This window comes from Halichoerus grypus, chromosome 6 (assembly GCF_964656455.1).
Source record: "Halichoerus grypus chromosome 6, mHalGry1.hap1.1, whole genome shotgun sequence".
NCBI classification, from domain to species: domain Eukaryota; kingdom Metazoa; phylum Chordata; class Mammalia; order Carnivora; family Phocidae; genus Halichoerus; species Halichoerus grypus.
In genome coordinates this window covers 78,356,015-78,382,644 of record NC_135717.1, presented here as the reverse complement: position 1 = coordinate 78,382,644, position 26,630 = coordinate 78,356,015, and the positions used below count along the sequence as shown (strand labels likewise).

At 35.6% G+C, this 26,630-nt stretch overlaps 1 protein-coding gene across 4 annotated transcripts in view; it reads left to right on the top strand.

Annotated features, from left to right (window-relative positions):
* WNK1 (WNK lysine deficient protein kinase 1) overlaps nucleotides 1-26,630 on the top strand; it is a 150,033-nt gene that overhangs the window by 86,627 nt on the left and 36,776 nt on the right. For 3 of the 4 annotated variants that reach the window (XM_078075455.1, XM_078075458.1, XM_078075457.1), the window contains exons 5-8: nucleotides 13,865-13,953; nucleotides 15,739-15,958; nucleotides 17,394-17,727; nucleotides 18,803-18,990. In XM_078075455.1, coding sequence (XP_077931581.1) covers nucleotides 13,865-13,953; nucleotides 15,739-15,958; nucleotides 17,394-17,727; nucleotides 18,803-18,990 — 831 coding nt within the window. Of the gene's footprint in view, nucleotides 1-13,864; nucleotides 13,954-15,738; nucleotides 15,959-17,393; nucleotides 17,728-18,802; nucleotides 18,991-23,607; nucleotides 24,835-26,630 lie in introns of all 4 variants that reach the window. The other variant, XM_078075456.1, reaches the window with a different exon arrangement.

Below are 26,630 nucleotides of genomic sequence, written 5' to 3'. Positions count from 1 at the left end.
AAGTTTGAATTTACCTTGCAAAAGAGGAATGAAACTTAAGGCCACCTTTGAAGTATTAACAAAATTATTCTAAAATGATATTGAATCGTAGCAAGTAGAAACTGATACACATATAAAAGCAATACATTTTATAGGATGAGTAAAACTATTTGGTACAAATAGAGCTGGAAACAATGACTTTAATAGTTAGAAAAAGTCAAACTTCCAGGATATGAAGTACATTCAAGAAAGTCACCTATACACATACTTTTCCATCGATTCTCAAATCTCATACTTGTAATTTCTTTTTAAGATTATTTATTTTAGAGAGAGAGCACAAGCAGGAGGGGCAGAGGCAGAGGAGAGGGAGAGACAATCTCAGGCAGACTCCGTGCTGAGTGTGGAGCCCAATGCAGGGCTCATTCCAGGACCATCAGATCATGACCTGAGCTGAAACCAAGAGTTGGACGCTAACCGATTGTGCCATCCAAGCGCCCCTCATTGTTGTAATTTCTAAACAACTATTTTATAAGTAACTCTTTCCATTATGAGGCTAGGTCTGTATTTTGTTGAAGTGTTTCACCATAATTTTTACCTTATGATCACTCACACTTTCTTCTCTGAGATTTCGTATAAGATCATAATTTCACTTGTTAATACCTCAAATGTTTCGGGGTCCCTGGGTGGCTCAGTCAGTTGGGCAGCTGCCTTTGGCTAAGGTCATGATCCCAGGGTCCTAGGATAAAGCCCCGCATCGGGCTCCCTACTCCATGGGCAGCCTGCTTCTCCCTCTCTACCGTTTGTGCTCTCTTACACTCTCTCTCTCTCAAATAAATGAATAAAATCTTTAAAAAAAAAATACCTCAAATGTTTCAGGACAATTCCTGATTCATGAGTCCTTCTCATTGAGACCCATCATTTTCAGTTTTTAGAGCTATAGGTTTCCTTCGCTATCCACAAGCAGAGCATTCCTGTGAAATCTTTTGTAAGTTGAAAAAGGCATAAAGTGAAGGAATAATTAACTTACATTTATATCAAAATATTTTGAGTACTCGCAAACCCCAAAAATAACCACTCTCAGACTTTTCTAATACCTTAGGACATATCTTGCTAATAGTTGCTTAAAATAAGTCAAGATAAAGCACAGGTGTTCATAGGCACAATTCAAAGCTATGTTATTTGGATGCTGGATGTAGCTCCCAGGGGAAGGAGTTTGGCATTGCCATTCTTGCTGCTCAGGGTATGTACTGTGTCTGTACTGGCTGGCTCACTGCAAAACAAGCCCTGAATCCTGTTTTCACTTTTTGCCCTTTTTCATAAAAGCAAAAGCCCTCTTTGGTTTTCTTTTGGTTAGTGAAAACAGGTACTAATGTAGATCTTTCATAAAAGCAAAGTGGCGTAATGCAAACTTCCGAAAAGCGAGGATAACTATTCCTTTAGATTTCTTGAGTGAAGGGACTTAATATGCATAATTGGAAGAAGGGACTTAATATGCATATGCTCAGCAATTGTTTTCTTGACCTAGAGGAGACTAAATAAAAAGGAAGAAAAATCATAATTGACGATAAAGAACTTGGTAAGATTATACAACATTGCAAAGGCCTGGTAGAGGTTTAAGATTCATCCATTAAGATCTTTGAGATTAACATAGCAGCTACCAGACTTGAATGATTTAGTTCAGTGGCTGTCAAAGTCTTTTTATCAGGATGCTTTTATACTCATAAGAATTATTGAGGACCTCAAAGAGCTTTTGTTTATTTGTGTTTTACCATATTAGAAATTATCACTAGATTTTATAATGTATCAATTAATAATATAATAAGCTCAATATATGTTGACCTCAGTAACATTTTTGCAAAATACTATTTTTTCCAAAACTAATTTTAAAGATTTAGTGAAAAGAGCAGCATTTTTCTATTTTCGCAGCTCTCTTTAATGTCTGGTCAGAAAGAAGACCGTTGAGTTCTCGTATCTGCTTCTGTATGAAATCAGTTGCAATATTTTTTATTTGGTTGAAATGTATAAAGAAAATCTGGCCTCACGCAGATATGTCATTGGAAAAGAAGTACCTTGTAGGTCCCCTGATAGAGTTTTGAATACTACATGTTGAGAGTCTCTAATTAGATCTTTGCTATGCAAAGTGTAGTTCCCAGATCAGCAGAATTGGTATGCTAGGGCGCTTGTTGAAAATGTAAAATTTCGACCCCATCCCAGACAGATCAATCAAAACCTGCATTTTACAATATCCAAAGATGATTCATGTGTACATTAAAGTTTGAGAAGTGTGAGTGAGAATAGTGATCACCTGAGGTCCTTTCTAGTTCTGTGTACCATAGACTAAATAATATAATACCAAGACATTAATTGAAAAGTACTATTCCATCATTCATGAAACTTTTTTACTAGCATTCTAAGTAACCAGACTGATTTAGAAATTTTACCCTATTTAATTGCATTTTTTCTGACTTATTTAGGAATTGCTTTTTTTAAAAAGCAAAATAATAAGTCAAGCTGTAGAAAAGATGGAATAAAAAGCTTAAGGAGTTCTTTAAGTCAGTTGGAACTATGTTAGAATCCTTAGTTTCTAGGGGCTCCTCCGTGGCTCAGTTGGTTAAGCATGTGACTCTTGATTTTGGCTCAGGTCATGATTTCAGGGTCATGGGATTGAGCCCTAGGGTGGAGCCCACTTAAGATTCTGTCTCTCTCTTTCCCTCTTCCCATCTCCCACTCTAGCATGCACATGTGCTCTCTCTCTCTCTCACTCTCTCACTCTCAAAAAAAAAAAAAAGAATCCTTAGTTTCTAAGCATATTGCAGGCATTCACTTGTGCTTTATTTTTTCTCTAGCTGTGAAAATTTAGTTCTGTATTATCTATAGTCCCTTATTCTGTTCTGTCAATCATTAAATTTCTTACCTGGGAAATGTCTTGATTTCACCAACCTCCATCCCCATCTTCTGGCTTCCAATGAAGACTAAAAATGGCTGTGTCCTTTTTTAGTTTTCTAAAGTTTTTCTCATGTTTTGGGTGCTAAGATAAACGGGGATTAAAGTAAATCCCTAGATTATACAATGATATATAATTATATAAGCAGTTAGTGATGACTGTTGTGATGAAATACACCTTGAGTCTGCCTTGGATATTAATTTAACTAATTTTATTAAAGGAAATGTTAGCATCAGTGCCTAACTATTGCACATTTATTAAGGAAGCATGCTTGGTTATCTATTGAGAGATCATAGGGCTCCCTAATGCAAATTCTCCTCACCCTGCCCTTCCCTTACCACCACCAGCACCAGCCAGTGCCCTTATCACTCCATATTTCTGGTTTTCATCCCAGATCTACCATGTATACCCTATTAGTAATAAGTAAACATTGAAGTAGTAATTGCACTAAAGTAGATGGATTTTATAGACATAAAGAAGTAGGGGATTTGATCTCCTTCATAGGGTCAAATGACAGTATTCCTGAAAAAGTATGTTTAAGTTGAGAACTTTATTGGCCCCCTGTCACAGAGGTGGTGAGTTATATGAAGTAATTATCAGTAACTTCAGCCCCCTGGCACTTTTTACCGGAAATATTTTAGGATTCTTGGAAGAAAGTCAATGACAGTATCATTCCCTCTTCTATGTTCCCATCATATGCTACCTCTGTTTTATTAATATAATAATTAATATATTGATATTAACTATTGTCCCCCCATTAGAACTGAGCCCTTCAAAGACAGGTTTCTTTTTTCCTCTGTAGGTCAGTTCACTACTATGTGTCTGACCCTGCAGTGGTGCACTGTCATACAAATAGTGAGTAGTAGCAATGTAAATATTAATAAATATACATTCTTTGTGCCAGACATTGCATTAAACACTTTGCATATATTACATAATTTAATTCTCCCAACAGCCTGGAGTGGGAAGTGAGTAATTGCTACTTTTACCAGCATTTTGTAAATAAAGGTCTCAAGCCCAAGAAGGCTAACCCAAGATTACATATCTAGAAGATAACAGAGCATTCATGTTATTTCTGTTATCTGATTCCAGATCCTGTGCTCATACCAAAATACTGTACCGAATCCATAACTGTCAATTACAGTATCAATCTGTGACCTAAGGGTATTTAAACCTGTCTGTGTAAGTGCTGATGTAGAGGGGGTAAATGTAGACTGTGGTTTAACAATTACGTTCTACAGTGCACTGATAATAAATTGTTATATGTCATTGTACATGCAGTTTATTCAGGCCTGTACTTGAAATGTTACTTGCTCAGAGAGGCTTTCCCTGCCCACCCTCTCTAAGATATTTTTCAGTGTGCACACACTTTACTGCTATTCCTTCTATTCTTTTCCTCATGGCTTTTATCGCAGCCTTACAGCATTCATCTAAAGCCCCAATTAGAATACAAATTCTATGGGTTGGGGGTTTTATTTGACTTGTTCTTTGCTCTATTCCTAGTGTTTAGAGGTTGACAAGTCACAGGCACTCAGTTTTTGTGAAATGAATACAGAACTGCAGAGAGTAAAAGCCAATTTTCCGTTGCTGTGGAGAAACTGGGCTCTGGAGTTGGGTCTGCTTAAGTTTAAATCCCAGCAATGTCATTTCCTAGCTGTGGTACTTTGGGCAAGTTATTTAACTTCTCTGAACCTAAGGGGTTTTTGAGGATTAAATGAGAAATGCATGTAGAACATAGCCAAGTGCCTGGCATATAGTTATCAGTCAGTACTTAGTAGGTATTGCTGTTGTTATCATTAACATCATTATGACATGCTTAGTAGTGTAATAAGTTGTCTCTTCTTCCATTCTTTATCCAGTGACATTCAGTAATTTGCAGTTATTAAAATGTGTTTAATGAACTTAAAGTCAAGTTTTAGAGGAGAGTGAATGCGCCAACATTTATAATCTTGCTTCTTGCCAATAACCTTGGAAAGTGCTTTACATATACTATCTTAATTTTATCCTGGTAAGTAGATAATATCTTCATTTCACAGATAAGAAAATAGAATCAGAGGTTAAGCGTTTTGTCCCAAGGACATGAAAGAGAAATAGTAGTAGTAATAATAATAATAATAGTGGTGGTGATGGTGGTGTCAGAAATCAAGCATCTTAACATGACATTAATACAAACCTTAAAATTTTTTCTTTGCCTGTTTTTGCTGGTTTTTTTTTTTTTTTAAGCTTTTATTTATTTAAGGGAGAGAGACAGAGAGAGCATGAGCTGGGGGAGAAGGACAGACTCCCCCCTGAGCAAGGAGCCCGATGCAGGGCTCGATCCCAGGACCCCGGGATCATGACCTGAGCCGAAGTCAGATGCTTAACTGACTGAGCCACCCAGGTGCCCCTGTTTTTGCTTTTTTAACTTTTTTTTAGACCTCAAGGGGAAAAAATAGCATAAAAAAAATTAAGGTACACGGACAGCATAAGACTGGTATTACAGGTTTGAGCCCAGTATAGAGGGTTCATGATCCATGTTTAAAGGAGAAAAGCTTCAGTTATCTTGAAAATCTGCCATTGGTAATGAGAAAATCCAAATAAGAGTAGTAATGTCGTTAGCACAATTTTTGTCTGCTATTAAAAGAATAGAAACTACAATAAGCAATGGCATCAATTTTTTTATATGAAGGATAGTGCACTTGAGGTTGGAGCCACACACAAGCTTTCATGTATCCAGAGAGTAATGAGCCTTGGGGAATCATGAGGTAAACTAATTTCCTTTGATAGAACTAGCTAGATTTGGTAGAGAGTTTGAAGAGGTTTGTTTCCAATGGGATCATAAAGTATGTTCAAATTCCTGTAAACTAATGGTTCATACCAATAAGAATCTGGCTGAATCCAGCCTCATAACAACCAAGTTAGAAATAATGGGGATTTTTAATGACTTTGTTTGTGTAATTTGACTTTGTCACTGATTCTATTAGCCATTGGATTGCAAGGTTTGAACATTCTGTCTGGGAAAAACAGAATTAAAGCAGTTAGGGTGAAATTCCTTTTAGTTTTTTATATAACAGATTAGAGTTTACCCCACTTTTTTTTTTTACAGAAACAAGTGAGGCTGATTCCTGATTAGATAGTGTTTGAAAAATTGAGGAACACTTTGTATTTTTTTCTTTAGCAGCTAGAATTTTTTATGCTATCCCAGAGATCTGAATCCACTGGAATTAGCTGAAAATGGTTCCTTTATAAATTTTATTCCTGTTATAATCCAATAAATTTGGATTCTACATGTAAAAGAAAACTTTGTGTATCATGGGCTCTATCTTGGGAGCATTTTGCATGATTTTCAGAGGCATTCCATTATACTGTGATTTGATTAATATTGAAGCTTCTTAATCAGACTGTTAATATTAAACCAAACAGTTCTGGGTATCATTCTTAATGTTTTAGATACTAAAGAACAATTGTAAAATCCTTATTTCAGAATTTCTCAAAAAGCTGGGGTTTTTTATACTCACTGAATGTTGATATATAATTCATAAGGCATTAGACTATAGACTTAAAAACCAGTGGGATGTAGAGAGAGAGTTTCTATATTTAAGTACATTATAGCAATGATGAGTTTCCTGGTATCTTATAAATAACTAACATGCCAAAAGATTCATATATAGATGCTTTGTAGCTGCTGCCTTCTCATTATATATGATTTGTGGTATACTTTGAAAGAAGTGTAGAACTCAGGTGGCTAAAAAAGGGGGGAGTAGAAAGAGTACTCTTGTCAGTGAAAATGTGCACTAAGTATTTGGTGAACAAGTAACCAATTTGGACTTATTTTGGGGAGATAAGAGTAGAGAAGAAGGTGGAAGTTGGATTGTGAGGGTTTTTCACACTAGATTAAGGAAATTAAAAAGGACTGTAACATGGACTAGAAGTAACATTGAACTAGGCATTGTGGGATCTGGTTTCTAGATTTTGCTTTACCATTGCAAGGCCCTTACTATTTTATTCTGGGTGCTGAAGATAATACAGTGTTTCTGGCGGGTATCTAATAATGAGTAGGCTAGACGAGATACTCCATAGATGCCAGTTGAATTAATTAATTAATTCTCGCTTTGACATGGCATTAATCTCTCTGGGCCATAATTGTCTCATTTGAACAAGGAGGGACTCTCACTCAGATTCTTTCTAAATCTGTGATCTCATGGCTGTCTTTAGATATGGAGAACTTTTAACCAGTTTTGAGTAGTGTGATGTGAGTTAAATGATGTCAGGTGACTGGAAATGGTTAAATGTTAGATGATTAAGTGAGGCTGGATGATTGAGCTGGCCATAATATAAAATACACATTGGAGATGGAGAGAATGGAAACAGTGAAACCCATCTTAAATTGGTTAAGTTTAAAGAGGTGAGGTATTGATAATCTGGACTTTGGTGGTGACAGTTTTTATGCAAAAGAAGCAATGATTTTGAGAAGTAACAAAGAAATTAGTAAAAATCTAATTTTGCCTGGCCAGAGATATTTGACTGTTGGAGGGACAGTTAGGAATGCTAGTAGCAGAAGTGTTCACCAGTTGCTTTTTTTATCTTTGTTTAAAGAGCTCATAGAGAATAATAGTACTTAAATATTTTGGGAGAAGCAGCATCTAAAAATGACTGTTTTCTATTCTAAATCATGGAAATAGGGATGATACCATTGAAAGAAATGAGGAAATGTAGAGAAAAGCACTGACTTTAAGAGGAATTAGAGCTTAGATGTGTAAACTGTTGTCCATATGTGAATGGTATTTTTATTGTATATGTTGAAAATTCTTATTTTGATATATAGAAAAGACTGGTCTTTATAGATCTAGATATTTGTGCCTACATTGTACATTTGTCCAAAAAAGCCGATCTCACTGTGGTTTTGTGTGTTGCCCAGCAGTTTTAAAAGCCGCAACAAATCACCTGTTTTCTAGCTCTTTCATTTTCATTTAGCTAAGCATAGTCCTAAGCAGGCTTACTCAAACATTTAAGTTAAAGGTAAGGCTGGACCACATTATTGTATTTCTGACCAATACCTGACATTCTAGACTACCTACTTAGTAGTGATGAATTTTGTTGAACCAGAGATCAGTGGCAACTACTTTAAGATAGCTTGTTAGGGGGCACCTGGGTGGCTCAGTCGGTTAAGCGTCTGCCTTCGGCTCAGGTCATGATCTCAGGGTCCTGGGATCGAGCCCCGGATTGGGCTCCCTGCTCCGCGGGAAGCCTGCTTCTCCCTCTCCCACTCCTCCTGCTTGTGTTCCCTCTCTCGCTGTGTCTCTCTCTGTCAAATAAATAAATAAAATCTTTAAAAAAAAAAAAAAAAGATAGCTTGTTAGAATTAGTAGTCATTTTTTTTAAATAGTCATTTCTATCCTTTAGAAGTATTCCTACCAAATAGCTTCCAAGCCCTTATCTTATGTTACTGTTACTGAATAATTAAAGCCTTAATACCCACTGTCTTGATGGGGACTCCAGCTTACCACATTACAAGGGATAGACTTTATTCTGTTACCCATAATGACAGTGCATTGAAAAGTGCTTTTTCTCCCATCTTTGTTAATGCCATGAAGAAAAACCTTTCCTTAATCACTAAAGTAGTAGTTATTTGGGTCCATGAGATCTTCCTGGCAAATGCAAATATCTTTAGTTATAAATGCATATTGAGGGGCGCCTGGGTGGCTCAGTTGGTTAAGCGTCTGCCTTTGGCTCAGGTCATGATCCCAGGATCCTGGGATCGAGCCCCGCATGGGGCTCCCTGCTAGGCAGGAAGCCTGCTTCTCCCTCTCCCACTCCCCCTGCTTGTATTCCCTCTCTGGCTGTCTCTCTCTGTCAAATAAATAAAATCTTTTTAAAAAAATAAATGCATATTGAGGCTTTTAATAGAAGGGAAGGGGGAAGACTAAATTCTTACCAATTCTGTGTACTAATTCACAGCTGTTTATTTTTTTTAATGTACCATGAGAGAGTAGTAAGGCTTTAATATCACCTCTTTTTAAAGTAGGTAAATATTTAAATTAGGTAATTTAGGTAAACTGTTACGCACAGTTTTCAAGCGAGTTTAAGGGATGTGGCCCAGGTTGCACACACACACTTGATATATGAGAAGTAGACCTGAGAACCCAAATCTGGTATTGTGATTTCCTTGGACAGTGTTCTTTTGGCTGCATATTCAGAGTTTACATTTTGGTTGTTGAGCCATTTTCTTTTAAAAGCACAGTTACAACATGATAGGGGTGAGGGACTGTTCAGATAAATAGATTTCTAGTGTGGGTTTTGATGTCAAGGAGGCAGAACCTGTGGACATAATGGGTGGAGCTTTGACCAAGTACAAATCTCATTTTGCTTGTTCCGGGATCTGTTGCTTTTGGAGGAAAAGCAGGAGGAGCAGTAGCGGAACAGTTTCCCTGCTGTTCAGCATGTAGGCTTGTTTAAAGGGCCAATCTAGAATAAGTAGATTATTGGCTGAGCAGAGTTAAACTCATGTCTGAGAGTTGGAGAAGCATGGCTAGTGTTAACCAAGAAGCTATGCTTCAGTCTGACTTTGATGTCTGCCTTGCTTATGCTGTAGGCTAATTTACTGTTAATTTCCATCTTATCAATTTCCTCCCTTTTCCTCTAACTGTAACAAGTCTATTTTGTCTTTTGTGATGGATTTTACAAAGAAAGACTTTTGCTCAGTGTTTGTCATCGTAAATTCTCATTGCTGCTGCTGCCCTCAAAAGGATTGTGTAAAGGAGGTGGGTAAGAATTTCTGATATATACAAAAGGTGTATTGTAGCCATTTGGTAATATATGTAGCAATATTGTTTACTTTAGAATGTTTTTTAAAATACTTGAATTTTTGTGGTTAATTTCCACTACATTTTGTATGAGGAAGAAGGAGGCTTTTCTCAATTCTAAATGGTGAGGAAAGATTTTACTTTTATGAAAGTATAGATAAATGTTACCCTAACACATTTGAAACCTGAGCTTTTAAGAAGCAAGTGCTGACAGTTTTAAGAGCTAGAATATTGAACCAGAGAATATTATATTATGACTCACTTTTATTTTTCCAGCAGATTAGTTGGCAAGCCATAAGTATATAGAATTAAAAGAAAAACTTAAGTCTATAAAATGCATGTATGTCTTTTTCATTTTTCTTAGTTCAAATCAACATTTTATAAACATATCAACTCTTAGTGTGACTTTGGGGGGAGCCACAATTGTTTCCTTCCTTCCTTCCTTTCTTTCTTTCTACTCTAAAATTGCACACAAGTGGCCTTTGTTTTTGTTTTAAGACAATACATAATTTTGTATAAACTCTGAAGTAAATGGATATACATTAGATGCTCAAGAAGTACTTTTGTTTAATGCAGGGAAACATGCTACTCTCCCATGTCAAAAAAACATAACATAGCACTATTTGCCTAAAGAGAGATCTTGTGAATTACAAAAGTAAGCAAGAATATTTCTAGAGCCAGTGAGTTGCTGGCTGTAGAAGAATGGAGTAAGAGGGTATGTCTCTAACCAGATTTTTCTTATGTGTAAAATATTAGCCCAATTTATCTACCTTAGTACTCTTTTCTTCTGATTTTGTGTTTTTAAATCTCATTCAGAACTAGTGAGCAAAACTTTGCCTTTACTGGTCAGAACTGGACTAGAATAGTACTTAGTGGGGTCAAATCAGGAAATAAAGGAAAGAGGTAACATTAGGATTTTAAAGGCTCTAAGTTGATAGTCTTTGTTGAAGTATATGAACTAAAAGGGAAACAGATGAAGACAAAATTTTATATTATCAAAATACTTTCTCATCATTACTTTGTTCTGTCTGGTGCTTAAAATCATGTTTTAGAGTAATCTACATCATTTTTTAACTTAAAAAATCATCAGTTACCAAAAGTATTTTTAAATATATTGAGTTCTTCCATTTCTTAAGAAGCCTATAGGTATGATGAATGTGTCAAAACCTGTACTTGTTTATTTTATTTTTATTTTTAATTTTTTTAAAGATTTTATTTATTTATTTGACAGAGAGAGACACAGCAAGAGAGGGAACACAAGCAGGGAGAGTGGGAGAGGGAGAAGCAGGCTTCCCGCGGAGCAGGGAGCCTGATGTGGGGCTCGATCCCAGGACCCTGGGATCATGACCTGAGCCGAAGGCAGCCACCTAACGAGTGAGCCACCCAGGCACCTCTGTACTTTTTTATTTTAAGCAGCTTTTTATTATATGTCCCAGATGATTTTTCTCTGGGTCACTTTCAGGGTTAGTGAGGTTTCATGCTCATTTTTACATTTTGGGGGTCACTTACAGTATACAATCCCCATATATTCTTGCTTCTCAAATGATTCAGAATACTTCTGCTAGATATTTTGATAATCCTGGCTTCTTGATGGTAGCTGACTGGTAGCTGAAATTTCTTCTACCTTTTTCATTATCTAAGTGGGTAACAGTAAGCCGCATTAATCTTTTAATACCAGCTGCTGGTATGTTATATCTCAGTTTTATTGGCTACCTTGGCACCTGTAATATGTTTTTTAAGTTGGCAGTGGCATCACAATGTTATATAGCATTGGTATGGAATTTTCTATATTTGAATCTTGAATAGGTTGAGAAAGCAGCTTAACCTAGTAGATTCAAGGTGTTACATGATTCACAGTTGCTGGTTTTGCTCTTATGACATTATATAGCTCATTTGTTCAGCTAGTATTTCTATTTGTAAGTAGGAATTCCTATTTGTAGAGTAGTGAGTGTGAATATGTTTGCATGGGTAGGATTAACGAGTATTACTTATTTTTAAGGGTAACCAAGGATAAAAGTAGGTTCACTGTAGATCTTGGTGATTATTTTTCAAGAGAATTCTTTGCTTCCTTTTAACCCTAAGCTTTATTATCTTTGGTGATTGCCTCTGAATTCAAAAGTGACCTTGGGTCAGCAAACTTAATTCAGAGAGCTTTCAATCTAGATACTACATCTGATTTTAGCTGCTGTGAATATAGGATGGTAAGTTGTACAGATATTATCCCCATTTGCTAGACAAGGAATCTGAAATCATCTTTCCAAGATGCCTGTGCTAAATTGGAACAGAAGAGTCTTCTAATATAATCAGTGCATGTGTGTCTTATTAATATGTAGCTTTACTGCCTGAAGACCAAACTACATACCCCTAAAATATATATGTTTATAGAAGAAGCATTTCTCCTAATCATATTCTATATTTTCTTTAGCCATTTTCCTGTAATATTTGAATTGTCTTTACATGCAAAGACCAAATATATATTAAGTGTCTAATTTTACCAAAGAACATTCTTTTAGATAATTTTCTGTCAATAGTGAATGTTCTACAAACTTAACGTAAAGTATTTTAGGTTGTTCTTCACATTATGTTTATAAATAGCATCTTTAAAGTTTGCTTTTCTACAGTTTTACATGTTTATTGTAGAACATTAAAAACAAACAAAAAACAAAATCTCCAGTGTTTCTACTACCAGAGAACTTTTAGAGTACGTCATCCATTTTTTTTCTTAAAACAGTTCCTATTTTCTAAAGCCTTAGTTTGAAATACCATACCAGCTTGCTCAATTAAAGCAGCTTTTTGCTTCAGCAGCATTATTTTCTTGTTCTCATTAGAATTATTATATGAAGACAAAGACCAGTTGGGAAAACTTAGCTGGATTTGAAAAATAAGATTGAGGAAGATTGTGACCTTTTAGTCAGTACTTAGAAACTAACCTTTTTAAATGCATGGATTTAACTTTTAGGGTCAGCCCTACTGACACTTCCTTGGTGTAGAAAGTTAGCCCCAGAGGTAGAGATAGATTCCTCCAAATCAGGAGTTTTTAATAATGCAGTTGAGTAATTGATGAGAATTATCCCATCACAACTCCAATATTTAAAGACTTTTTAGTGCTAACCATTTGATGCATTTCATTTCAATCTATGAGAAGTTACATGCATTCCTGTGATTTATCAAATTATCATCATTAATTCTGTTTTAATCTGTCTTGTCACTGAGACTATAGATGATTAAACTTTATATACTATATTCTAACTTTTCTAGTCCCTCTCCCTTATTTTCCATTCCCTGTGTTTTATGTGTTTAGAGACTAACAGTGCCACTTGGGCAGTATATTAGTGCAGCTGCATCAATCCATGTGGTTACTTAGACAAGGTGGGAAGAGAAGATGAGATGTTTTCTCCATATCACCTTTTAGGAGTATTTTGTTACATCTTACGTATATTTTCCACACATTGCTGAAATTTTTATTTGCAAAAAATTTACACTTATGAAGATTCTAAAATACTGCTGGGATACTACATAGTATTACATATAATAGTGGTATTGAGATTTCTTCTGAAATTAATTAGAAATCTTGTCTTTTATATGGATCTGATATATCACTTTTCATTTTATGTTTCATATGTATAAGACAATTTGTTCTTCTGTTATCAAGCTAAACCAATCCAAATCCTTAACTCCTACACTTGTTGAGGTTGTTAGAGTACTATGATAATAGAATACCTGCCAAACTAAGCATGTGAATTCATGCCCATTCATGGATTCATTGTTAAATACTGTGTTGATTAATGTGTTAGGGAACAAGGCTGCACAAAAGATCTAACCTTTTAGAACATTTGGCCCTTCTCTTTAGCCAGTAACTTCCTTTACCTGAAACACAGCAGAAGATATGACAACAGCCTCAATTTTTCCTTACCTACATATGGAGGCCATGGAAGTAAGTGACCACGCTATCTGACTATTTCTTGTTGTTTTCTTGTGGGAGCTAAATTGCTACTACCCAACTCTGACCCTGCAATGGACCAGCTCCTGTAGGCAAATCAGAAAAAAGCCAGGATGGTGAGAGGCTAATCTAATAGAACCTTAAGAGGCAATTCAAAATCAAAGTTCAAAGAACCTGCCTTTATTAATGTGTTTTTGTTGCTATTTTTATGTTTCTCAGGGAGTGAAGCCAGCCAGTTTTGACAAAGTAGCAATTCCTGAAGTGAAGGAAATTATTGAAGGATGCATAAGGCAAAACAAAGATGAAAGGTAAGTTGCCACTTTTGACTTAGGTGTTGCTTAAAAACCTAAAATGTAATGATATGCTCTAAATACAATACTCAATCTGAAGTGTATTCAATACTTCAGTTGTGATTAATTTCTCTATTTATGTCATGTAATATCTTTAAAAGTAGAGTTCTGGGAGTGCCTGGCTAGCTCAGTCAGTAGAGCATGCTACTCTTGATCTTGGGGTGGTGAATTCAAGCCCCCATGTTGGGTGTAGAGATTACTTAAAAAATAAAATAAATTTTTTTTAAAAATCTTAAAAAAAAGAGTTCTGTCCATTTAAGATAGTATTGAGATTTGATAGAGCGAAATGTTGTAAAAATGTGGTATGGTAGAGTTCAAGTGAACCAGAACCACCTTAAACATAGTGCTGCATTCAGTGAGAACTACTTCTAAAACATAAACTACTTACAAAGCATCAACATGATTTATAAAATTCAGTAGGGTTCAGTCTCTCTCTAACCAACAGATCTGTACCTAATTCTTTACCCGTTGAATTCTAAAAGGTGAAATAAAATCTTGGCTCTTTAAAATAAGCTCAACTACACATCTTGATTTGCTGTCATTGTGCCATAATTTTGAAGAGCAAAACATCAGCATTCCTTTCAGTAAAAAGAGACAACTTTGCCCAAAGCTTAGGAGGAGATTTGGCTTAGTCATTTGTACTAATAGGACTTTTCTCAGAGGAGTGGCAAGTATCTGATCTGTCATATAGCTGATTCATCACCCGTTAGGCATGGCAAAGATCCAGTGTCTGTTTTTGAAAAATAATCTACCCACACCATCCCCCCTCACCCTCCAAAAAAGAAAAAGTAGACCAGCCAGTATAAATATAAATTGTAAGTTGAGCATAGTCTACCTCCTGAAGAATGTGAGCAATCAGGTATATCAACCAAATTAAAGAATTCCGTATCTTCACTTCTCCGGTCTCCTACTCTTTTCATAACTTTGTTATTTATCTTTAAGGCTGTTTAGTAGAAATTTAGTTTGGGTTTCTAATTTTATATACAGTGTTGGGAAAGGAGAGTCCCTTATCTAAGAACTTTTTTTACTATAAACAAAGGAGTATTTGTTTCCAGTCTTAGAACATATTACTCTGTTTCTTTTTGGATGGTACAGTTTACTAGATTACTGGTATTTTGAAACCATTTATCTAAAGAAGATTATTCCACATTCAGACTTCTTGCCTAGTACACAAATTGTTGAACAAGGAATTGAGAGAATTTATTGTGGTAAATAAAGTTGCAGTAGAAGGTAAAGAACTAGAAATCAAAAAACTTATTTTCAAATTTTGATTCAACCATTTGAGGCTTATAACCATGAGCAAGATTTTCACCCTCTCTGAGCCTTTGTTTCCTAATAATCAGGAAATAATATCTCATTGGATGTTGGTCAGGGATCAGATGGGATCATAAATAAGAGGAGTATTTGTTAACTATAAATTCTACATAAATTATGTGGTATTTTGAAGCTATGACATTCTGTATATTACTTGCCATTGTTAGTACATTGTTAACTGAGATTAGATCACTTAGATTAAAAAGTATCGCTTTTAGCTCTTATTTATAAATGATGTTGTATAACTTGAGAGTAAAACTATAATCACTGTTCACATGGAGCAATGTAGAAATGAGTTATAAACTTGTTTTTTTTTTTTTACAGTCTTTATTATTCCAAGCATAACAGTTATCAGCCACACTTGAAAATTATGTTTTCAATCTAATGTCATTTTGTTTTGTTTTTGTTTCATTTCCCTCTCTTTGGAAGATATTCTATCAAAGACCTTTTGAACCATGCCTTCTTCCAGGAGGAAACAGGGGTACGGGTAGAATTGGCAGAAGAAGATGATGGAGAAAAGATAGCCATTAAATTATGGCTACGTATTGAAGATATTAAGAAATTAAAGGGAAAATACAAAGACAATGAAGCTATTGAGTTTTCCTTTGACTTGGAAAGAGATGTGCCAGAAGATGTTGCTCAAGAAATGGTAAATTAACATGGATGGAACTAAAGGGTATTATGCTAAGCAAAATAAGTCAGAGAAGGACAAATATCACAAAGATTTCACTCTTATGTGGAATTTAAGACACAAAACTGATGAACATAGGGAAAGGGAAGGAAAAATAAGATGGAAACAGAGGGAGACAAACCATAAGAGACTCAATTATGGAAAACAAACAGGGTTGCTGGAGGGGAGTAACTGGGTGATGGGCATTAAGGAGGGCATTTGTTGGAATGAGCAGTGGGTGTTATATGCAACTGATGAATCTCTGAATTCTACCTCTGAAACTAATAATACACTATGTTAATTAAGTTGAATTTAAATTTAAAAAATGGTAAATTAGCATTGATCCATCATTTAAAAATTTATGTATATTTATAAACATGTTGTTGAGCAAAAAAGTTTATGAAGCAGTGTGGATGGCAGATCTCATTGATAGAAAATTGTGTTGATTAATGGCCCTAAAAGTTATTTGTAATTGAGGAAAAGATATGTACATGTAGATATGTTAGGATGGATAGATGGATGGCTGGGTAGATCTAGAATGCATCCTGAAGTAATGTGAAAGTCTATGAGGTTGAATGACTCCCTAATTTATATAAACCTATTGAGTTAGAATGACAAGTTATATTTTCTAAATATCGATACATTTGATGAGTCATTTGGATAAACTCTATAAATACATAATGAATTGTTTTTACTTTGAGGGAGTTTTCAAGATCAGTTATTAGTAGGCAGCCTTTGATGAATCACTTTATGAAGTATATCCAAAAGGTGACTTTTCAGAAAAGAAAGACTTCACCAATTTTATGCTTGCGATAGTGCTTAAAATAGCCAGTTAATATGCAGAGATACTCATAGAATATCTCTACTAGAACTTATAAGAACTATTCAATAGAAGTTGCCTCTGAGAAGGGGTTGGGTATGAAAGAGATACTTATTTTAATTGTTAGTTTTTTATACCTTTAGAGATTTGTGTGTGTATGTTTTTTTAACTTCCATGTATTGATCACAATTGTTTTATCTGGTTAAGTTGTTGCCTAGGGAAAAGAAGTAAAAACAACACAGGTTAATATTAATAGTTACATGTGAGCAGGAAATAGAGTGACTAGAATAAAAGGAGCCTTATTGTTTTATTGTTGTAAGAAGTGAAGGTATAACTACCTTGAGTTTCTACAAAGTTTCTACTTTGAGTTTCGACAAAGATGATGGCACCCATCCCGTGAGTATCTACAAAAACGGTTGAGAAATGCATAATACAGACAAGTAATTCCACAGTTTGGTTAAGACCAGTCATTGGAGAGGTCTTTCTCTTCCCCTTTCTTCCTACTTTTTCCCCAAAGGTGCCTTTTTTGTTTTATATTTGGTTTGTTTTCTTTTGATATCGTACTACTTCCTAATGCACTCTTTTATCCTGTAGGTAGAGTCTGGGTATGTCTGTGAAGGTGATCACAAGACCATGGCAAAAGCCATCAAAGATAGAGTGTCATTAATTAAGAGGAAACGAGAACAGCGGCAGTTGGTGCGGGAGGAGCAAGAAAAAAGAAAGCAGGAAGAGAGCAGTCTCAAACAGCAGGTAGAACAACAATCAAGTACTTCCCAGGCAGGAGTCAAACAGATCCCGTCTGCCAGCACTGGCATGCCTACTGCTTCTACCACTTCAGCTTCAGTTTCTACGCAAGTAGAACCTGAAGAACCTGAGGCAGATCAACATCAACAACTACAGTACCAACAAACTAGTATATCTGTGTTGTGTAAGTATTTTGGGAAGTGCACAAGTATGCTAAGGATACTCCTAATTGACTTTTCATCTTCTTGTTCATCATTTTGCACTGGCCTCTTGGTTTGAAACATGAATTCACCATATAGTAAGAAATTTGAGGGGCGCCTGGGTGGCTCAGTCGTTAAGCATCTGCCTTCGGCTCAGGTCATGATCCCAGGGTCCTGGGATCGAGCCCCGCATCGGGCTCCCTGCTCAGTGGGGAGCCTTCTTCTCCCTCTCCCACTCCCCCTGCTTGTGTTCCCTCTCTTGCTGTGTCTCTCTCTGTCAAATAAGTAAAATCTTAAAAAAAAAATTGAAATGATCACCATCTACTTTTTGTTTCTATTCTAACATCCATCACTAATAGACTAGAAGGACAGAACAGTAAGGAAATGTGATTAGGATATAAAATAATTTTACAGGTTCCAACATCTTGGAAGTTCCAATTTGTAGATTTTTACTTTTCACAATTCCTTAAAATAAAATGTAATTATGAAACTAGTATTACACTGTATGTTAACTAACTGGGATTTAATTACAAACTTTTTTAAAAACTTAAAATCTACAAAAATAAATAAAATGAAATGTAACTAATAATGAAAAATGAACAAGTTTATCTTAGCTATTTGTAATTGAACCTGTTAGTCTGGTTCAGCTTTTTTTAGCAGCGCTGAATAACATACAGACTAGAAATGAATGAGTTTGTTAGTTTTTTATTGAACTATCTGCTTAATACAAAGAATGCACTGGTCTCCAAAGTTAAGACTGATGGCTTACAGCATTCCATTTTATTTCCCTTATTCTTCAGGTAATAAAATTCTATGATAGCCATGAAGGTTTGTTTGTTTTTTTTTTTTTTAAGACATCCTTTTTTTCCATATGGATCCTTCGTGTTTTTAAGCATAGAAATCTACTTAGTTAAAAACTAGTATTCATGTTTTATTTAGGTCAGGTCTTTGTGAAGAAAATACTAATTAACCCTAAAGTCATGGGTTTGTGATGGGAAAATATAAACTTCCCTTTTGTGATTTGTCTCTCTGTTTTGTGACAATTTATTTCTCCTTCAGCTGATGGAACGGTTGACAGTGGTCAAGGATCTTCTGTCTTCACAGAATCTCGAGTGAGCAGCCAACAGACAGTTTCATATGGGTCCCAGCATGAACAGGCACATTGTACTGGCACACTCCCAGGGCATACAGCTTCTGTTGTCCAAGCACAGTCTCAGCCCCATGGGGTCTATCCACCCTCAAGTGTGGTAAGTAACTGCATAAGAGAGTGTAAGCCTATAATGAGAGCCAATAGATGTATGTTAAATTCATATTCTTTCTACTATCCAAGTAATAGCATGAGTCTGAAGTAGAAAGTGTAAATGGTATATTTCTGAAGGAAATAGGAGTACAATTAGAGTAGTTCTGGCAGGCTAGGACATAAACATTACTGTGTGAGAATTAGCTAAAATTCATATGTGAAGAAACTATGTACAAGATTTAGACTAATCTGCATTTGATTAAAGATAACGCTCTCTTTAGCACTTTAGAGTTGAAACTGTTCAAAACAGCATTAGTTGGACATACAGATGATTTGGAGGTGGGCACAAGGAGACTTTTCAAAAGCTTACTTACTAAAAGATTACTGAGCATTTTTTGTAAGATTTCTTACTGTATAAAACAAAGGTAAGACGTTCAAACCATTATAGAATGCTGCATGTGAGTACTTCAGAGTGAAGGAATCCTTTATTTGTATGACCATTTAATTTAGCGCTTGTGTTTAGTTAACCATCAGTTGCTATGCGTGTTCCTGCCTTAAAGTCTGTGTTGGACACAAATTCCTTCCCCAGTATACATTTATTTGCTTTTTCTCTTTATTTGGTATTGTTTTATTACAGATTTATTTTCAGAATCAACTTACGGAGATTATTTCTTGAAATATTTTATGCATTTATATATACATAAACACACACACACATAGCCCCATCTTTTACATTAGCCACTTTTGCTTCTCATATAGAAAATGTTAAAATAGATCTCAGGTAATACCTTATTTCTTTTGTTGACCCTCCGTGAAGTCTTCAGAGGTAAATAAAGTACATCATCTGCCTCAGGAAAGAATTGGAGAACAACTGGTCACTGTATAGCACTTGTTTAGTGAGATCTTTAAGCAGATAGATTTTTTTCTTTCTCAGAAAGCTTTTAAATCTGAATGTTATGGAACTTCTCTTCATTAAATGAAAATCTTTCTCAAGAAAATATTTCTGCTTGCTCTGTTCTTTTATCCTACAGCTTGAAATAAAAGATGTTTTTATGTTTCAGAGTCCATTCATCAGTCTTGAGATGAATGGCCACAGTAATACAAACTACTAATACACTGTTTTAACAGTCTACTTTTCTGACCTTTAAAATAATTAGGTAGGGTAGAAGAACTTATAAAGACTATGTAGATGTATTTCTTTGTTCTGACATATTATTTGTCAGCATTCATGTCCATTTCTACTATTGTTCTAATTGATTTTTTGTGGATCATAATAACTAGATTTTTAAAAAACTAGTCTCTTGGCTTCCCTTATCACTGGTATCTGTATTTTAGAAAAGGAAATAGAATGATCATGAAGATTTTAAATATTTGAGCCACAAACATCCTGTATTTATTGATGCTCTAGAGGACTGTTAATGACGGCCTTGCCTTTTAATTTTCTGTGGAGGTAGCATGAGAAGAGTTATCAAATACTGAGGATTTTTTTAATCTTATGATTCCATTTCTTTCTTATTCCAGAAAGAATTTATTGTGGCTTACAATAATGTATCAATGTGGAATTTAGAAAAATTAGAGTAAAAAAGAAACAAGGGTGGAGAAAAATAGAACCAGGAATGAACTAAGTACGATAAGTATACTGATACTTTCATACTTGCTACTGGTATTTGAGCCACAAATTTGGCTCAAAGCATTCTGTGCAGCCAATTTTGGAAAAGAAAACATGATTAGTGACACAGTTCACAATACCTAAAGGAAAATAACAAGTTTGCTCAGGATAACCTTACAGTATTAGGTATACTGCTTTTTTGTAGCTATATTAAAATTTTTATGTTAAGGTGCCTCAGACTTTATAAACCTAAGTTGAATCTCTGATATGCCGAAAAATTGTTAAAGTTACTCTTTAGAGATTCACATTTAAGATAATTTTCCATTCACTACTTTAGTAAAACTACAGAATGTGTCTATATCTATCGCGCATTACTTCTAGAAAACTAATGCTTTTCCTACTAGAAAATGACTTTCTACCCTCTACAGATAAAAATAGGAAGTGTAATAAATAAAATACTCTGAGCCAACAACTTTTTTTAGTCTGATGCCTTCTAAAATAGAATTGAAAAAGGTTTTCTGAGGTTTCCAGAGTTCCTGCAAAGTAATCCAGTCTTAAAGTCTTCTACACCTTATAATAATAAGTTTGCAGAAAACTGCAAGCCAATGTTCATTGTTTTCCCTGTTCTACTACCTCAGTCAGTCGACCATTCTTATTCATACATTCATAACAATTGATGTTATTTCAGAATATTTAGGAAGAGAATTGATCATTATCATGGTTGTTGATACCCTGTACTTGACCAACAGTATAGAGAGAATAGTTGTGATCTGCCAGTTGTGCTTTGTGGAATTATACCTCTCTTCAAAAAAATTGGATTTGTGGGATTGGGGGAGGATGGAACACTTCTTTATGTCAGCTATGCCCTATTTTCATTGTACATTTGGTTATTTTGTTTTCAAAGTACTGTGTTTTCATGTATGTGTTTGTTTTCTGTTTAGCGTCGTCGTGGCCGTAGCATGTCGGTTTGTGTTCCCCATCTTTCTGCTGTTCCCTCTCTGTCCCGCATCTCTCCCAGTGCTCCTTCCACCCCACCACCAGTGCTGTCTGCACCTCTTTCTCCTTCCCTCCTTCGGATTGCCCCTGAGGAAACTTTTGCCGAAAAGCTTTCTAAAGCATTGGAGAGTGTCCTGCCTATGCACTCTGCCTCTCAGCGCAAGCACCGACGCTCCAGCCTGCCTTCCCTCTTTGTCAGTACTGTATGTAACCATAAACTTCCTGACAAATGAAAATTTATTGCCAATGAATACATCCAGGCATCAAGAATTTTAATAAAAATTAAATAAATAAAAGGACTACACTTAGTAATATATTATGCTTTTAGGATACCTGTTCTTCCTATAGGAAACTTTTTTGTTACAAGGCTTTAAGGAGGGGAAAAAAAGCAAGGAGGTAATGAGAGAGAATGCTAATAACACCCTGGGCACATATGAATATGTACACAATAAAATTTAGCTTTCATTATATTCTCCTATCCCCAACTGACCTATGCAAATCCTTGCATTTTCATATATTAGTGAGGAATACATATTACTTCATTTTAAATTCGTTGGCTTAATCAAAAGCAAATTTTCTCTTTATCAGAAATTAACCCAAATACATTTTCTCTTCACTTTATTCTAAAGAGACATTCATGAAGCTGGATGAGTCCATTTTTTCCCCATAGTGAAGAGTAATTAAAGAGTGAAGGTTGGTTTTTAATTTGTTAGCTGTTTAAAATGATGTATTGGCAAACTAAAGGTCATATGTTCCCTTGTGGAAATTTTTCTTAGATTGAATAAGGTGGGATCTTGACCCTAATGAATACATTAGATACACATGTAGTACATAAGATTTTCTTTGGCCCCATTTATATCTATAAAAGATCTGTCTTTTAAAGTTTTATTAAACACTGTGGGACCTTGCTGCTGCTTTTCCAGATAGAGAATATAGTTAATATTCTGATATAGTAATACCAAAATCTGCAGATTTTTACTTAAGAGAGTGAGTAACTATATAGTATTTTATGGCTTTGGGATTCTCCTTGAATAAACAATAAAATGGAACATTCTGGTTTGAAATAAAGGCCCTCTTTTAGCTGTTGTGAAGAAGTAACAGTTAAGCTATTTTACTAATTTGATAGGGACCATCCCTACTAAAAGAATGAAACCAATCTACTCTTTTTAAAAAGAGTCCATGAAAGTACACTGTTTGCATTTGGCAAGGTAGGATTCTAAATTTAGAGTCTATGTCTAGAACTGCCTCTAAATAAAAAGTGCTATTAAATCAGTGTTAATTATATTATCCTTTTCACTTGATTTGAACACCAAATTATTCAACCCTTAACTAGGATCAGAAAAGTGGACATTCAGTGATTTGGCATCTGCAACATGTTTCATGTAGCAAAAGTAACTGCATCTAGTTTGGGATAGATGGGAAAAGGACATTACTGTCAGTAGTCAGTAGTGTGTTTTTTGCTGTCCACCAAAAATACCTCTTTTCTAGTTAGAAGGCATAGTATTAGTTGATAAGAAAATAACACTGGAGCCTCTAGCACAGCACTGGATAATAAGAAGATAGGGTATAGGAAAACTTTGTATTGCAGGTTAAATTGAAGTATCTTCCATTTTAAAAATGTTGTGATTATATTGTCTTATTGTCTTCCCTTAACTCTTACTATTTTAACTCTTTTTCCACTCGTGTAATTTACATTAAATCTTAAGAGTGAGCATATTAATTGGGGGTAAAAACAGAATAGACACTTAGAAAGTTCTTCCATTTCCTTTGAGAGAGGATGTTGTGGAAAAGCAGCTCTTATCTAACGCGAAGAGTCCCACAGACTAATTTTATTGACCCTGGATGTATTTAATGGATTTTTACTATGCACATAATTTCCATAAGCATTGTTATTTCTTTATTAATTATAAATTTGGTGTAACCATTTCATACGGTTACACAGAGCTACCCAGTTTTGCATGTCTACTGTAATTTCACATATGAATGTATGAATTACTTGTCTTATTCATGTTGATACAGCCTCAGTCCATGGCGCATCCGTGTGGGGGGACCCCAACATACCCAGAATCACAGATATTTTTCCCAACTATTCATGAACGTCCAGTTTCTTTTTCACCACCTCCCACCTGTCCACCGAAGGTGGCCATTTCCCAGCGGCGTAAGAGCACCTCCTTCTTGGAAGCCCAAACTCGCCACTTCCAACCCCTGCTGAGGACTGTTGGCCAAAATCTTCTTCCACCTGGTGGCAGCCCAACTAACTGGACACCAGAGGCTGTAGTTATGTTGGGCACTACAGCCAGTAGGATAACTGGAGAGCCATGTGAGAAACAGGTCCATCCTATGTTTGAACCAACTCAAGTTCACGGTGACTATAGACCTGGACTAGTACTTCCAGAAGAAGCTCACTATTTTATTCCTCAGGAAGCAGTGTATCTAGCTTACCAGGCCCAGGTGACAGAACAGTATGAGGGTATTCCATACAACTCACCAGTACTGTCAAGTCCTATGAAACAGATACCTGAACAGAAGCCAGTACAAGGGGGCCCTACCTCAAGTTCTGTCTTTGAATTTCCATCTGGACAGGCTTTCCTGGTAGGACACCTTCAGAATTTAAGATTAGATTCTGGATTGAGTCCAGGATCTCCCCTCTCTAGTATTTCTGCACCTATCAGTACAGATGCTACACGTTTGCAGTTTCACCCTGTCTTTGTTCCTCATTCTGCGCCCGCTGTGTTAACTCGTAACAATGAGAGAAGCAATTGTGTATTTGAGTTTCATGTTCACACTCCAAGCTCCTCTTCAGGAGAAGGAGGAGGAGTTTTACCTCAGCATGTTTACCGAAATCGACAGGTTGCAGTGGACTTGAATCAGGAAGAACCACCTCCTCAATCAGTTGGATTACACAGCCGCCTACAGCCTGTGACTGAAGAACAGCGTAATTACCATGCCCCAGAATTGACCGTTTCTGTGGTAGAGCCTATCGGACAGAACTGGCCAATAGGAAGCCCAGAATATTCCAGTGATTCCTCACAAATTACTTCTTCAGACCCCAGTGATTTTCAGTCACCTCCCCCTACAGGGGGAGCAGCTGCACCTTTTGGCTCTGACGTCTCGTTACCCTTTATCCGTCTGCCTCAGACAGTGTTCCAAGAATCCCCACTTTTCTTCTGTTTTCCCCAAGGAACCACATCTCAGCAGGTTTTATCTGCCTCATTTTCTTCAGGAGGATCTGCACTCCATCCACAGGTTATAGGAAAACTTCCACAGTTCTTTTAAACTACCCTACTATGCATCATTACATTTAAGTTTTCTATCCCTCCTTTCCATTTATAAGGATTATTTTTAATTTTATTAGTAGAGTTTCTCCTTTTGGGGGGGGATTATAAACTACTTGTATATAAGAACAAAATATGAGAGAGAAGCTGCCTCGTTTACCTATAATGTGCGCAAACCCTTGAAAAAGAGAACACAAAAACTAGAATTTTAATCACTCGTCAAAATCAGTTCTGTTTGTACATAGAATAATTTCAACTTGTAGTGAAAATGTAAATGGCTGTAATGTAGAGTTAACTCCGCATTGATTATTTATAAATGCTAATGTGAAGTATTTCTTTCTCCCTAGAACAAACATGACTAGTTTTTTAAAAAATAGAAAGGATAACCTCCTTTTTTCTGTAAACGAAAAGAATGGAAAATGGGAAATTTTTTTAAGAGTATTAAGAATACACAAAATTTTCCTAAGTGTGGAAGAATCTTGAAAGACAGAAAGGAAACATCTTAAGAATTTAGGAACAAATGAAAATGCCTTTTAAAATGGCATCATTTGAACAAGTCACTGTATATGTCCAAATAAAATGTTAATCCATAAAATTGACTGATTCTAATTTTTAGCAACAAAGTTATAATCTAGTGTGGGTGGTGGGTTTTTGTTTTTGTTTTTGTTTTGTTCTTTAAGAATTTGTGATATGTGTTGCAAGCTAAGAAACAGGTATCTCAGGCCTTGGTTCCTTCCTCAACAAATTAAATTTTGTTATTTATATATGGGTGTATGTACTCTCTTGTGAATAAAGACAAAGTAATGGACATAATAGAATTGAACAAATGGAGTCAGTATTAACTATTTCATATATTCCATATATTTTATCAAATATATAAATCTTACAAAATCAATATAGGAGTCTTTCCAATTATATATTCAAGGCATCATTTGGATCTTCTAAATTTTCCACTCTTACAAAGTATTATATGTTCTTGATACTTTCTTCCTATGTTCTTCCCTCATAAGGGGCATAAACAACCCCAAAAGTGTACATGAAGTATCAGTTATGTAGAATAGTTCTAAGAAGGAAAAAGATCCAGAAACTTGAAAATTATGCTGCATGGTATAAAATTACACTGCATGCAGTGTACTCACGTTAATGCAGTAGTTGTTAGCCTGTACTATAAATCCTAATGCACTGCCAGCCATTCTTCTGTAAACATTCCAAAGTGAAATATCAGGTGGTTAATTTACAAACCTACTGCAGGAAGAATGTATACTTAGTAGTAGTTAAGATGCAGTAGAATGTGATGTCAGATCCAAGGAAGCTTTAGAGAAACCCCTCTAGACTGAAATGGAACACCAAAGGTGGGCCTTTTCATTTCCTTAACTTACTATATAAAATCCTGTATTCATTTCTCACTTTCTCATTTATCTTAACTTAGACAACTTCTAGGTCAGGGTTTCTCAGATTCATCACTACTGATGTTTTAGGTTGGATAATTCTTTGTTGTGGGTTGTGGTTCTGTGTTGCAGGATGTTAACAGCATCCTTGGCTTCTAATCATTAGATGTCTGTAGCAGTCACCTCCCTCAGTTGTGACAACCGAATGATCCCTGGGAGGGCAAATAACAGGTTTTTTACATTTTTGGTAAAAGTCACCATGGCCCTACAAAGAAGTAGCAAAAGGAACCAAATTAGCATTATCAAATACCCTTTTGTCTTCAATTGTTCAGATACGGAATTTTTTCACATCGGTAGTCATACTACTATTTTCCTAATT